Source organism: Eubalaena glacialis, chromosome 19, assembly GCF_028564815.1.
Source record: "Eubalaena glacialis isolate mEubGla1 chromosome 19, mEubGla1.1.hap2.+ XY, whole genome shotgun sequence".
In the NCBI taxonomy this organism is placed as follows: Eukaryota; Metazoa; Chordata; class Mammalia; order Artiodactyla; family Balaenidae; genus Eubalaena; species Eubalaena glacialis.
In genome coordinates this window covers 37,643,930-37,658,675 of record NC_083734.1, presented here as the reverse complement: position 1 = coordinate 37,658,675, position 14,746 = coordinate 37,643,930, and the positions used below count along the sequence as shown (strand labels likewise).

The window sequence follows — 14,746 nt, the reverse complement described above, 5'->3', positions numbered from 1 at the left end:
CTCTGAAATTCTGCAGTGAGATCATGGGGGAGACGAGCGTGTGATAGCTCAGGTATCCTGCAGCAGCCACCATAGTTCCCAGGCTCTGTGTGCATCCAGAGAACCCAGGGCATCACTCATCCTTCCAGTTTTCCACTTGACAAGCAGCACGAGGCACACTGGCATTTCCTCTTCTGGCCTATTTTCTTCCCTTCACCTCGTGTACTCATTCACACACCCATACTTTTCAGGGCTGCTTCATCCTGATCAAGTTTCATCGCAAGGAAGGATTTATGTTGATGGTTTAAACCTGACGCAGTGCTAGTCTGGCCTTTTCTGTAGATTTCCTGCCACCAAGGCCTGCACTAGAAATAACAGCACTTAACCTAGTGTTTCATTTTCTTTTGACATGCTTTATTCTCAACCCTCCTCCTCCTTCTCCCTCTTTCCTTCCCTGCCTTATTCTTTTCTTTTTCTCCCTATCTTGATTCACTCTCATCTCTGCCCCAGCAGACCTGAGCTCCTTAACCATTCCATGTGAAGAGGAGGAGGAAGAGGAGGAAGAAGGGGAGAAAGAGGAAGAGGAAGAGACATATGATGATATCGATGGTTTTGACTCCTCAAATTCTGATTCCCAAAGCAGACCCATTATCTTGCATGGGAGTGTGGGGCTCAAAGAGCCCATGGAGGAGAAAGAAGAAGATATTTATGAAATCTTACCAGGTGAGAAATTTCATCTTCTAATTATCTTCCTCTAGTTTAGAAACTCTAGACCTGGTTGAAGAATATAACTTTGAGAACTCCAGAGGAAGCCAAACCTCTGAAGGAGACACTATGGGGAAGCTTCCGTGGAGCTTCTGTGATTCCCAGCACAGAAGCTCTCCCCTGCTCTGGGGGCAAGATGGATTGATCAGGGAGTGTCTTTCATCTCTGCATGTGAAGTAATTTATTACAAATGTCAACAGGTTAAAGAGTCAAGAATACTCATGTTGGTTTTCATTGGTTTACTGCGAGTTTCATCAGAATTCTCTAGTTTGAACTTCTTTTCTGTGTAATTGTGAGGATAATGGAAAGTCACCTCAAATGATGAAGGATATAGACTGAAGAAATATAGATAAATGCTGACAAGCCTTTTCAGTAACACAGTAAAGCCCTGATAGAGCACAGCTCACCGTTGCCTAGTTTAGATATACCACGAATCAAATTGCATCTCTTGCTAATAAGCCTAACGTGTGTCCTCTGCCCACCATTACAGCAGGTCTACAGTACGTATTTCTTTTTTCACAAAGGCATGATAACCGGCACCTCAAAAACTGTGTAGTCATCACTGCGCCCGCACAGCCACTTCCTGTGTGGGTAACAGCAGCTGTTGAACAGTGCAGAGCACAGTGGGGGTCAGACTGTGCAAAAAACGAAGCCTGAGCCTTTTAACTGTGAGCTAGTTAGACCATGGGAATGCTGAATCTTCAAGACCATTCAGAAGATCACTCCTGTGGAAATTTGCCAGGAGTTCAGTGCTCTGCTGAGAAATTCAAGTTAAGCCTAAATTTATAGCAATTTAAACCTCAGTCCCAGATGAACGTAGGCGCTAAGGTGAACAGAACATTCAGGCCCCTGAAGACAGGACTGTTTGCTAAAAAGCATTGTCAGTAAGCAACTGGCATTTCAAGGCTTCCTAAGAAGAGGGTCCAACCCTGTCAACGCCACATTCATCTCTCCCTGGGGGAGAAGCCACGTCATTGCTTCCTGGGACTTCACCCACCCACCCAGCTGACAAGGAGAGCCTGCTTCTTCTCCCAGCACTTCCAGCCTCCGCTAGTCCCAACTTCCCCAGCCTTTCTGTTGTGTTTTATTATGCAAATGATATCTTGGTTGAGGTCGAGCCATTTCTTGTGTCTGAAGTTAAAAAAAAAATGATAATTTCCTCAGCAAGTCATCGTCGTTAATGAAGTTTTACAAAAACAGATACAACCAAAGGAAAATAAAATTTCACAGGTGATAAATTTTTCCAATTTCCCTGGCAGAATTCGATAGGATTGTTAAATTAAGAGTGAAGGTGTCTGTTAGAAAGCAATGAGCAGTGATGGGTAATTTTATAGACTGGAAAATTGAATCAAATTGCTACATTAAAACACAGCTCCTCTGAGAATCTTCCCTTTCACAGTCTGCTCCATTGCAACAGCAGGGTGCAGAAATGGATCTAATTCACAACACTCTCTAAAAGGAGATGTACTCCCCAACTTGGCCAGAGATTCCTGGTGAGCTCACATCCCACTCACTACTGTCCAGCCTGGGGGAGATATCCAGGTGACACTCCACTTGGGGTCACAGCTGTGGAAGAGTGCTCTGGGAAAACCTTACAGAACCACCCAGACCTCTGGGGAGCAAATAAGGGCTGTTTCATGCAACATGTTTACTCCTCAAAGGAGCAGGCAAGAGGGAGCTGATGCTCAGACACACAGAGCAAAGGAGAGTAAAGGGAAAGAGGCCTCAGAAAATATGATGGGATTGAGACCACCACCTTACCCCAGGGGGTCAATGAATGTATGATTGGCTTCTTAACAACCATCCTTCCCGCACCTCGTAAAATCCTACCCTTGACCATTGCAGCATTGCCCACGGTGCCAAAGTTCACACCAGTCTGGATATTGGAGTGGACTCCAAGGGCATGGAGACTGGTCGGCTTTCTCTAGGAAAGCCACTTACCCTATGCTCACAACAACTGTCCCTCAGAGGTGAGGAAGGCCACATCATAGGAAAACCAGGGTCTCTTTCCGCAGGTTAGGGCAACGGCAGCCAACTTGCTTATTAAGTTTCCAAAGGACAAGGCCGTACCCAGCCAACAGGTTCTTTCCCAAAATCTTCTATCCATCACAGTTTTTAGAGACAGCACTGAAGTTGGGATAAATTGGCATTTAATTATAATATGAATATTTCAGACACAAGTCTCCATCAGCTAACTTCCTGTCCGTGCCACTCAGCTTGTTGCTGCTGAAATTGCTGTTAGTTTTGCATGTGCCACACTACCCATCCTGGAGGAATTGAGAGGGAACGTGAGGGAGCCTGACACTGTCTCCCCTCTGCCACCATCTCACAAGACCACCCACCGAGCAGTGGCGTGCGAGACACAGCATGGTGTTGCAGGTAAAAGTGCTGGCTCTAGGTCAGGATGGACCTGCTCTGCCACCTGCTAGCTGTGAGACCTCGAGCAAGTTATCTGCCCCGTCTCTCAGGTGTGATTTTCCCACCTGTAAAATGGGGATAACGGTAGTAGCTATCATAAAGGGATGCCTGCGAAGCCTGGAACTGATGTATGTAAAGCACTTAGAGCCCTGGCATACAGGGAGCATTCAATAAATGCTGGCTATTCTCCATTTGGTGGTATTTAAATAGGAAGTGTTACCTCCTTGAAGAATTGGGAATCGGCTCATTCCCCACCTTCACCAACCAGACCTGAGACAGTCCGGTTGGACATTTTCAGCAATATGTGTGGAGCAGGTGAAACTGAAAATCCTGAGCGGATGGAAAGTGGATCACGCCTTCTGTTCAGGCCCCATTTTTACTGCAAGGACAGGTGCTGGGTGGAGGAATAGTCGACAGTAAGGTTGGATTGTGCTAACAATGCATACCCATCAATAGTCAAATGACTTGGGCCTCTAACATGTGTCTCATGATAACAGGTAAACGTGCTTTGTAAATGATTTTGCTTCTCCTTCCTCTTTGGCATGGGGCCTATACAAGCCTCATTGTCTCTATGTGGAAGGCGGTGTAAGTGAGATCTCCTCCCTTCCAGAATATAATGTCAATGGGCCTCCTAGCTGAAAGAAAAATGCCTGTAACACATACCAAGTCAATACAAAAATGTTTTTTTCTAATCAAAATAATGTATGGATCATCAAATTAAATGTACAACATCACATTAATCATGGGAAATTTGCATTTGCTACGTGGCTAGCACGCTCTTTCCCGTGAGGGAAAACCAGAGCACTCGAGGTTTTCAGCCAAGACTGCAGTGTTAGTCCCGGATAATATGGTTTCAGGGCTGGTATCCGCTGGGATTTCTGGACATCCATGTTAAGAATACGGGGACCCTTGATGTTTAAGATCTCTTTTGCAGTAGATTCAACTCTAGGGAACTACCAACAAAGAAATACTAAAGCAATATGTGGAAAATGGGAGGCTTTTCTGAACCCTCTCTCACCCCTCCCCAAAATCATTTTACAGCCTAGCACAGGCCCAGTTTCATGATTCAAAATTCCATAAAAGTACAGCTTTTATCAGGTTTCTCTTTGTCTGGGGCCTCAAGCCTGGAATCCAGCAAGGCACCTGAGACCACTGAAGAGCTGTAACTGGGGCCTCGCAGCAGCTGCGGTGGCAACAGAATCTGGCTGTGTTCTCTAGAGAGATTTCAGGAGAGCAAACAGAAAGAGAGACAAAGAGTCCTCCCTGGGTATTTCTATGCACATTCTGATGCTGCCCACACTGCTCTGGAGGGTTGTTATAGACCCAGAAACCAGATTGCTTTATAATAAAGCATATAACTGGTTTTTTTTTTAATTTGAGTCGGTTGGAAACAAGCATTCTTTGGAATTATTTTTCCCCCATACAGCTGTCCAGACCCACAGGAAGGGGGAATGGTGATAGTAAGAGGTCTAAGGAAAGAAAAAAAGCACACACCTAAAATACAAAGTTTATGAAAAAACAATTTCCAACTTCATAGGAAAGCAACACTCCATGAGGGGAACATCAAAGAAGAGTCAACGCCGTCATCAGGCCCCTTCTGAGCTTCTTGGCCTTTTCTTCCTCTCACTCCCATGCACCCTAGGCCCTAGGCACACCGTGCTTTTGGTCAGCACCAAAACTGGAATCATGCATTTTCTTCTACCTAGAATCCGCACCCTCAGTCTACGAAACCCAACACATTCTGCTCAGCTGTGTCTCCTCAGTGACAGCCTCCCAGAGATTCAGCTGGAATTGAGCTCTGTTTCAGCCTTTACCACAGGGATTTGTATTCAGGTCTTTCTCCTCCAATTAGTAGGTGCTCAATTATTATTTGTGAAATTAAATTCAGTGCATTCCAAGTGTTGCAGTTACCACAAATTGAGTTTAATATCTAGTATATCAAGACCATACTATGGAGATAGGATGCAAATATTTTGAGGTAACAGTTGAGATTACCAGCTATGCAACAGAGAATTAAATGGGTTATTAGCATCGTGCTCATATTTGCCATGTTGTCTGAAGAGGTGCTGTAGCATCCATGGATTTATATCTATGTGTGCTGTGGAGTGGTTTCTATTTCCATTTTTTTGCATGTTCCCTTTGCACATGTATTTCTGCTGCATCTGTCACCAGAGCACCTTGACATCTGGTTGCACACTGATACATTTGGCATTTTTTAAGCTTCTGTCACTTTGCTTTATTTGGGAGAAGTGACTTCCCTCTTTCTTATCTAGTCATTTTTTGAATTTTATTCCCAGTTCAGCTGATGTAAGAGCAGCACTTCAGAAAGGAGCCAGGTGTCATGGGAAGCTGGCTCCTCTCTGGGCCCCCGAGGTGGAGTCAGTGTCCTATTCCTCTCAGCCTCTCATTAATGTCCCTGACATTGTGCCAAGAGTGTTGATTGAAACCAACTCTCTGGATAGTGATGCTAATTTGTGACACCCCATGGTTCTCTTACATGTTCGCACAGTTAACAGAATCTTCCTCAACTGTTTTCCCAATTGAGATGAGATATTTGGAAATCAAGTAGAGCATTTTATGTAATAAGTGGTCAGTAATCTTTAGAGGTTAATTTGTTTAAAGCCTATGTAAGGTTGGGGTCTCATATGCCCTGTTAGGAGCAAGGACCATTATAATCTATTACTGTGTAAAGTTGAGCTAGCACATAAATTTTACTTCCTTCTTAAATGAAGATGTATTGTAGTAGATGTCATGCTAAAATGCCTAATAACATTCTTATAAAGAAGTTCAACAAGCTCTCTAGCCTAAAAAAAATTTTTTTTTCAAAATAATCTTTTTAAAATTAAAGCCTCAGGACTTCCCTGGTGGCGCAGTGATTAAGAATCCACCTGCCAGGGGCTTCCCGGGTGGCGCAGTGGTTGAGAATCCACCTGCCAATGCAGGGGACACGGGTTCGATCCCTGGTCTGGGAAGATCCCACATGCCGCGGAGCAACTAAGCCCATGCGCCACAACTACTGAGCCTGTGCTCTAGAGCCCGTGCGCCACAACTACTGAGCCTGCATGCCACAACTACTGAAGCCTGCGTGCCTAGAGCCCGTGCTCCACAACGAGAGAAACCACCGCAATGAGAAGCCCGTGCACTGCAACAAAGAGTAGCCCCCGCTCGCTGCAACTAGAGAAAGCCCGCGTGCAGCAATGAAGACCCAACACAGCCATAAATAAATAAATAAATAAATAGTTAATTAATTAATTTAAAAAAAATAAAGCCTCACCTTACAGATGAAAAAAAGAGAGAAAAATTTGGCTGTTTAACCCCCTTTTGTGAGCAAAGAGACTTTTTTTCTGTTGCCATATAATCAGTTTTCTTGATTTTGGAGTTTGAAAAATACCAGTTTGATTTCACTGAAGGATCCAAGGTGAATTGTATGCCTCTGTGTGTATGGTGCCCTCTGAAGCTGGGAAGGTGCTGAGAGGTGTGCCTTTCACATGCAGTTGTAGAGGGCACTCTCCTCACCAGATGATGGTCCCCATACTCGCTCTTTCAAAGGCCGCAGAGGCACAGCACCCAGCCTCTCACTTCAGCAGCTAGGCTTCTTGACTGGAGCCCACTTTCAGCCACCCAGGAAGGACAACGTTAGATAGAACAGATGTAGGGACTGGAGCTTCCCGGTTCACATCCATCACCATAGCACTTAGTAATGGTGGCAAACGATATATAAGATCTACGGCCAACAGTCTGCTTTCTTTCTAGGTGATTCCCCAGGCGCAATGGAAATCAGAGTATCTGTTCTGGAATTGAATTGCATAAATAAAGCAGAGTTTTACTTTTTCCATTTTTGTATCATGACTGGATTAAGTGCTGTTGCCTGAAAGGATAAAGGAATCAAGTTTTAGTTTTCATTTTTATCATTGCAAATACATTTACATTCTCCTATTTTACAAATGCAAAAGCAGGCAAGCCACTTTCAATAATTTATTTTAAAATCAATGCTAATGAGGTTATGTCTCGTCAGTGGCCGAGTTTTACAATAAAGTCTGATTTATTTAGAAAAGATCTTTGGTGTAGCTTCCCATCTAATGGTGGTGGGAAGGAGGTGGAGTAGCAGGCACGGTCACTCTCCAACTTCGGATCCAATTTGTAATTCACAGCGGAGATCTGACCCAATTTACATTGATTAGAATTGGGAGGAAGAGACATCTGCGCACAGACAGCAAAGGCAAAACAAACCCTCTCTGCAAAAGTGCCTAAGCACAGCAAATTACTGGTCTTTGTGATTAAGATGTTTGATATCAGCAAAAGAGCTGTTCTCTGTCCAAATTATTGGGTATCTCTAAAACTGAGGACGTACCAGCTCTTCTTTGAATGTTTTCAATCCTGTGAAATTGGTCCCACGTCAAAAAGGAAAAGCATCATAGCAGAGGAAGGAAAGAAGTGGGCAAGTAATAAGAAGACAATGTGCGAAGAATGATGTTTAACATGATTTATTTCAGTGTGATCTATTTCCCATATTTGATTTCACTCCATTATCTCACATCTTTATTCCTCATGGAAAGGTGGAGGAGCACTACAGGTGGTAAGTAGGAAATTGCAAGGTCATACATGGAGATAAGTAGAGTTGAGTCCTTTTCCCACAGAATCTTATAGGGCAGATATGTATTTACCTATATCTATATATAGAGAGAGATAGATATCATATATCACTTTTTTTTTTTTTTGGCTGCGTTGGGTCTTTGCTGTTGCGCACGGGCTTTCTCTAGTTGCGGCGAGTGGGGGCTACTCTTCCTTGCGGTGCGCAGGCTTCTCATTTGCGGTGGCTTCTCTTTGTTGTGGAGCATGGGCTCTAGGGCACGCAGGCTCAGTAGTTGTGGCTCACGGGCTCTAGAGCACAGGCTCAGTAGTTGTGGCGCATGGGCTTAGTTGCTCCAGCGGCATGTGGGATCTTCCCGGACCAGGGTTTGAACCCGTGTCCCCTGCATTGGCAGGTGGATTCTTTTTTTTAATTGTTTTCCTTTTCCCTTTTCTCTTTTTTAAAAATTTATTTATTTATTTATTTATTTTTGGCTGTGTTGGGTCTTCGTTTCTGTGCGAGGGCTTTCTCCAGTTGCGGCGAGCGCGGGCAACTCTTCATCGCGGTGCGCGGGCCTCTCACTATCGCAGCCTCTCCCGTTGCGGAGCACAGGCTCAAGACGCGCAGGCTCAGCAGTTGTGGCTCACGGGCCCAGCCGCTCCGCGGCATGTGGGATCTTCCCGGACCGGGGCACGAACCCGTGTCCCCTGCGTTGGCAGGTGGACGCCCAACCACTGCACCACCAGGGCAGCCCGGCAGGTGGATTCTTAACCACTGCGCCACTAGGGAAGTCCCACATATTTTTAAATCTTGGTAATGTGACTTATTTCCCAAAGTATCAATCCCAACAATATTAATTTTAATTTTTTCAGGGGAGCTATATCATTTTGTATGTGAAATCCATTGCAATTCTTTAATGCTCTGTAGTGTTTTAATATATTTTTATGCCGTTTCTTCTTAGTTATGAGCTTAGAGTTTACTTCCCCTAGTCTGACATACCAGAACTCATGTTGCCCTATAAACCTTATATTTAAGGGGGGGAGGGCTGTCCCATGCCATCGCCTCAAAGTTTCCATTTAATGGCCTAACTATGGGGAAGCAAGACAGGTAAGTGCCCTAAGATCCACAGAGAGAAAGGAAAGTACATGTGGCCGGAAGAAACTGAGTATTCAGCCCTCAAAATGTTCCTTTTTATGCTCCATTCATTCCGTGTGTGTGTGTGTGTGGAGGGTGGTAATGATGAAAAGGAGAACAGCAAGTGTATTTCTGTGCATTTTACCCCACATATAAAATAGCTTAATATGATTCTGGTACTCATGCTTTCTTGATAAGGATCCAATTCCCATGTTATCAGATAGTACGAAGTCAGGGATGAAACAGGTTAATGAGGGTAAGAAACTTAGGCCAGTCATGTTGTGACTTTGACCATATAAACACTTGGATGGAGTTAGAAAATAGCATTGACTTAGAATTCATTGTGTACCTGCCATTCATTCCAACTGCCCTCAGGAGCTTCCACTCTCATGAGTGAAGCAGGCTGAATAACAAGAGTAAAAAAGATAACTACAAGCCCCAAGTACTAAGAACATAAAATTGTGTACATGACCAGCTTCTGTGACAGCTGAACAAAGCTTGATACATTAAGGATTAATTAATCACAGAGGGTTTAAACACGTGCTTAGCTTCACACACAGAAATTCTGGATGCTTACGTGGAGATAATACATTTTGAAGAGAATGCTAGAACGGGAGGAGAAATAGGGTTTGAGGAAAAGGATTAGGATCCTAGTAATAGGCACCTAAATAATCCAGTGGATTGGAAGCTCCATAGGGTGGGGACCCGGCCAGTCTTGTCCATCACTGCATCTCCAGTTCCTAGTGCAGTGTCTTGCATATAGTAAGCACTTAAAAATGTTTGTGAATGAATGAACAGAGATGGAAATAAGAGAAGGCCAGTTGAAGGTGAGAGATGATTTTTTTTTAAATGGTAATTATTGCCTTAAAGAAGAGAGTGTGATGAGCTCAGAGAAAGAAGACCCGTCAGTACAAATAACAGACTACTGACCACTAATTGCTAATGCTGATCATGTTTATCCCCACAGATGAAGAGCATGATCTAGAAGAGGATGAGAGTGGCACTCAACAAAAAGGAGGTATGAGAGCTTCAAGAATGTACAGGTGCTGGATAGGACATTCGGGCTTCCCACTGGAGAAAGCACCTTTCTCTGACTACAAACATTACCAGACTCGCTAATTAAGAGGGTAACTGGTGTGTCGACCTCAACAGTCCTGAATAAGATGACTGGACAAGGAAATATCTTAACTTTAAAAGCAGCCACCCATTCACTTTAATTAATGTTCCCAGAACTGCTAAGATTTATCCTAGAGAGGGTGGGAAGCCAAACCAGATATTTATTTTTTTCCTATCAGTATTTCTTAAATCAGTACAGTGAAAATAGCATTGTCTCATCTCTAAGAGATCAGAGGATTGAGAATGGAAAGAATGGAAAAGTCTCCTATCTGAGAGGTCCGGAGATTGCAAGTTCAGAGGGGAATGGAAATGTGTCAGATCTGAAAAGTGAACACGGGGTGAAGGATAGAATTGCTTGGTTATGCTGACTTCTGATGGCCTGGTTTGATTCCAGGCACATTTGGAAATGAATATGTAACAGCTTTGTTGAATACAAAATTACTTCTTATTCATCCCAGACTGTTAACCATGTTTCAGTCTGTTAGTGAGCCCATCCTTTCTAAGGTCAGATGCCCCTCTAAAGCCTCCTTAAGTGGACCAAGGACCTAGTCTGTCATTGTCTGTAAAGGAATATGTGCTGCAAAGGCCACCTCAAGGACATTCATTCCATCAGCAGAGCCTGAAAGTGCCTGATTTAGATACTGGCTGACTTTTTCTTAGAAATTCTATGGAAGTTTTAAGCCTAGGGGTTCTTTCCCTCTTCCCGTCCTGCTCCCCCTCTGTTTCTCCAGCCTCCCCTTTTCCTATTCTCCTCTCTCTTCCTTTCCTCGTGCCTTTTCTTCTCTTCCTAATCCATTCAGCAAAGCCCCTTTCCTTGGTTCATTCTCCATGAGAAGAGAATATGTAACAGGTTTAGTGAAGGACCCAACTTCATAAACACCCAGCTTCTCATGAGGAGAGAAAAGACAGCAAAGAGGCAGCATCAGAATTCATGTGCCAAAGCCAGAGAGAGAACTGAGGCAAGTATAACAGGAATGTTAGCGTAGTTTCAAGTAAGGACCTCGTGACATTTAACACATGTGATTAAGTCCATTCTGAATCTTAGTTTTTACTGTTCTACTTGCCGTACAGAATTTCAACAAAAAATCTGTTTCCTGACCGAGCCATGTCCCACATGTGTCTCTTCTCAACCAACTTCCCTCACTAGTGCAGGAAAGAAGCACTTCATGTGGACAGCTTGGGTGGAGTAACTAGAAGCTTCCTATGGCCAACTTTAAACTCCCTTGGGCAGCAGCAGTCTTCTGGCAAAAGCCTAAAATTCAGTTTCAGACGTCTCCCTCATCTCTTTTCTTCCTTCCACCCCTCTTTCTAAGGTTCAATCTGAAGAGTGAGGAGAGATTTATTTCTTAGCTGTTCCAGCAGCTATAATTCAAGTACATTTAAAAAAAAAAAAAAAAAACCCTTTGTTCCTCATGCTTCCTGCCTCCAAAATAGGTGTTGTTAAAGTGTAGTGAGCTCTAAATATGTTTCTACGGTTTATACCTCCCACCAGTTATAATGATTGGTGACTTAGTGATTAAAAAAACAGAGGAGGACTTTTCCCTCTCTCTGCAGAATCTGAGGCAGGAATTTATATTATCTGTGTTTACTTATTTATTTATTGAATTTATATGGTGCCTTTTCTACAAAGGAGCTATAGAAACTACAACAAATATGTAACATCCAAATGTCATCACTTAGCTTTAAAACAGTAAAATACAGAGGTTCGAGGGATGGGTAGGCATATAAAAGGCAGGGAGTTCCAGGACAATGTGAATTCTTCTGTAATAGGCAAGCTACACAGGTTTGGTTCACTTGGGCAAGTCAGGTATCACATGCCCTTTGAGAGGGAAAAATATTTTCTCCTAAAAGATACCATGGCTAGCAGGGTCACCTTTAAAATCCACATACTTTTCTTCACTATTCCAGGGATCCTTTTCCTGGAATGCTGTGTTTTTCCCTGATGGAACTGCTTACATTTTTAAAGCCCAACTAAGAGCTTATCAGAAGAGGGGAAAAAGGAATTCAGTTTATCCTGATTGGGTGTTAATGACCCTGTAAGATGTAATTTCTTTTATTTTGTTCTGTTACCTAGAAAATCTATCACGGCCTTGTAGTATTGATTATTCAATCTATAAAGAGCTCGGTTTACAGCTTGACTGTTAGTAACAGGGTTATTCTAATGAGTGACTCTTCAACACCTCAGATTTTCACTGAATTCCAACCCATCAGCCTAACAGTCTAACACTAAGTGTCTTTGGTGATGACAGCTTATCTCCCTTCCCTATCATGAGAAGGCATTGTCCAGGTAACCAAAAAGAAAACTCATTCTGTGCTGTCTGTATGAAAACGACTGGCCGTTTGCTTGGGTATGCCATGAAAAACAAAAAGCAGAGCTGGAGGCACAAATCATCCTTAGATACGTCAAACCTCTGACCAAGGAGGATCTTGAAACAGGTTGCTTTCGCTCTGAAGTTGTAGGCAAACTCAGCCGAAGGGGAGCCCATGTTCACTCATTTCTGCAGGGCAGAAAAATGGTTGCTGATGAGCATTCCATTTCTGAGGCACTTTTTTCACTTTAGTGGCAGCCAATGGAGTGAACTATTACACAAAAGAAACAGAGGGAAGCCACAGAGGTATTTGCAGCTCTTACTTTTTGAAACCTATTTCCCAAGACAAATGTGAGTGGATCGTCACCCAGCTATAACTTTGGCCCAAGAAAAGGAACACAGGAGATGAAAATTAGGATCTGTGAGTGTTCCCCACTTCAAGATCATACTTATAACATTAAGGACCATAGTAATTTCAAAACTCAAAGACTAAAGGGCTATGAAAACAAGCAAATAGTATTGTTCAGTTGCTCTTCCTGTTCTGGTGTCATAGTCAGTGGAGCCTGGCAAAATTTTTTATGCCTTTCTTTCTGAAATGGTTAATAAGGTATCAGGCTGAGTCTGCTTTAATGGACTGAACATGGTGGTCTTTCTGGCCTGGCCTAGAAAACATTTCAAGTCCCTTCCAATGGGCCATTGCTTTGGCCTTCTTTGTCCATTTCTCATGCTCTAGCAAGAACTGGCTTTATCTCTCTTCTCCTTTTGTCTCTCTTTTCTATAATCTGTTAAGTAGTTATACCCAGGGCCACATTGGCACAGTCCTTTTGCTTATCAAGAAAATGTAAACAACATGCTGACTTGCCTTTTGCCTCTTTTCCTTGGTCACAGCTTGAATTCTGGAGCTACCCAATATCCCCCAAACAGAAGCCCAAGGTGACATATGAACTCTGGAAAGAACATAGTCAGGCTGTGTTGTCCCTAAGGAGGGGGAAAGGCAGAATGGTGTCTGCTCCTTTCACCTTAGAACTCTCCCCGTCATGGAGGCTTATTTTCAAATATTGACTCTGTCAATAGTAACACCAACTTGGCCTCAGTTACAGGAGAAATGACTGTCACTGGTTATAAAGACTTGGTGTGGAATGACAGATGCTTTGCAATAAATACCTAGAAAAGAGAGAAAAACAATATATTTTTTAACTTGGTCTGCTGCTAGTCTTCCTATGACATTTTACCTGCTGGGAGCATAGCTTCTCTTACATGGGATAAAGAAAATAAGATGCTTCCCCCCTTTTTCTTTCTCTAGAAAAAGTCCTCCTCAGCTCTGCTGGCAATTTAAATGCTGTGACCATACCCATTAGCTTCTCTATCATTGTAATTGTTGTTAATTGTTATAACTGTTTTAGTTATTAGTGGTGTCATTATTGCTCTAGGTCCTCTGTCTGTTTTATGCTGAATATATTAGTGCTTTTCTTTTGAATTACCAGGCTTTATTTAGTGCAGAGTTACGTTTTTTGGAGAGACATTGAGAAATGCTGGCATTAAGCTTTATTCTTTTGTTTTTCATTCCAAATGGACAGACTGGAAAAAAATAATTAGATGGAATAATGTCCTCAAAATGAGAATGAGGATGTTTTGAATTAATTAAATGGTCAGAATGCTGCACTATTTCTGATCTCAGACTGCTGCCAGAGGAGTGTAAACCTAAAGGAACCTCAGTCCAGCCCACAGAGGCAATCCTTCCTCTCAGGCTCCCAATTCCTTACTGATCTAAAGACATCAAAGTCTCCTCATGCTTCCTCTGTTCATAGGACATGCTGGGCAAGTTTAGGGAGAAGCTGGACTGGCCCAGCAGACCTCCCAGCCTTCAAGCTCTTCCTGGGGCCAAGCTTCAGGAATAAAGCCCTCCTTGGCCTTACCTCTTCACCTCTTCAAGGTTTGATCAGGCTTTTGTTTTACAACTAAAGCTTCAGGGAAACCTTCTCTGACCCCTCAGACTAGGTTAGATTCCCTATTATACACAGGACCCTCAACTTCTCCTTTGCAGACATATTGCAATTATAAATAAATAAATAGTTGTGTGACTGTTTCATGGTGCCTCCACTGCCGGATGGCAGCCCTAAGGGCAGGGACCGTGTGCGTGGCTGATGCAGAATTCCCAGCATCTAGCATAGTCCCTGGCACAGTAGGTTCTGTGTACATGTCTGTTGAAGGCTAAAGAATGAATGTAGTGAAGTTGTGTGCACACATATACCTAAAGCCAATCACGTGTTAAACTGGGAGTCTGCAATACAGAATCCAATCTTATCCAGTTAAGACGTTCCTCTCCCTGATTTCTTTAATACCAGAATACCTCTGTTTAGATAGCAAGTCCAACCTTTTCCCCATTTTTAGCCCTTCGTTCTGCTTATTTTCCAAAGCAGCCTTGTTATGATTCTGACGATTCCAGTTCTTGGGC

At 43.2% G+C, this 14,746-nt stretch overlaps 1 protein-coding gene across 1 annotated transcript in view; it reads left to right on the top strand.

Annotated features, from left to right (window-relative positions):
- Positions 1-14,746, top strand: part of SKAP1 (src kinase associated phosphoprotein 1) — a 280,187-nt gene that overhangs the window by 241,663 nt on the left and 23,778 nt on the right. The window contains exons 9-10 of the mRNA XM_061175616.1: positions 493-702; positions 9,834-9,884. Coding sequence (XP_061031599.1) covers positions 493-702; positions 9,834-9,884 — 261 coding nt within the window. The remainder of the gene's footprint in view (positions 1-492; positions 703-9,833; positions 9,885-14,746) is intronic.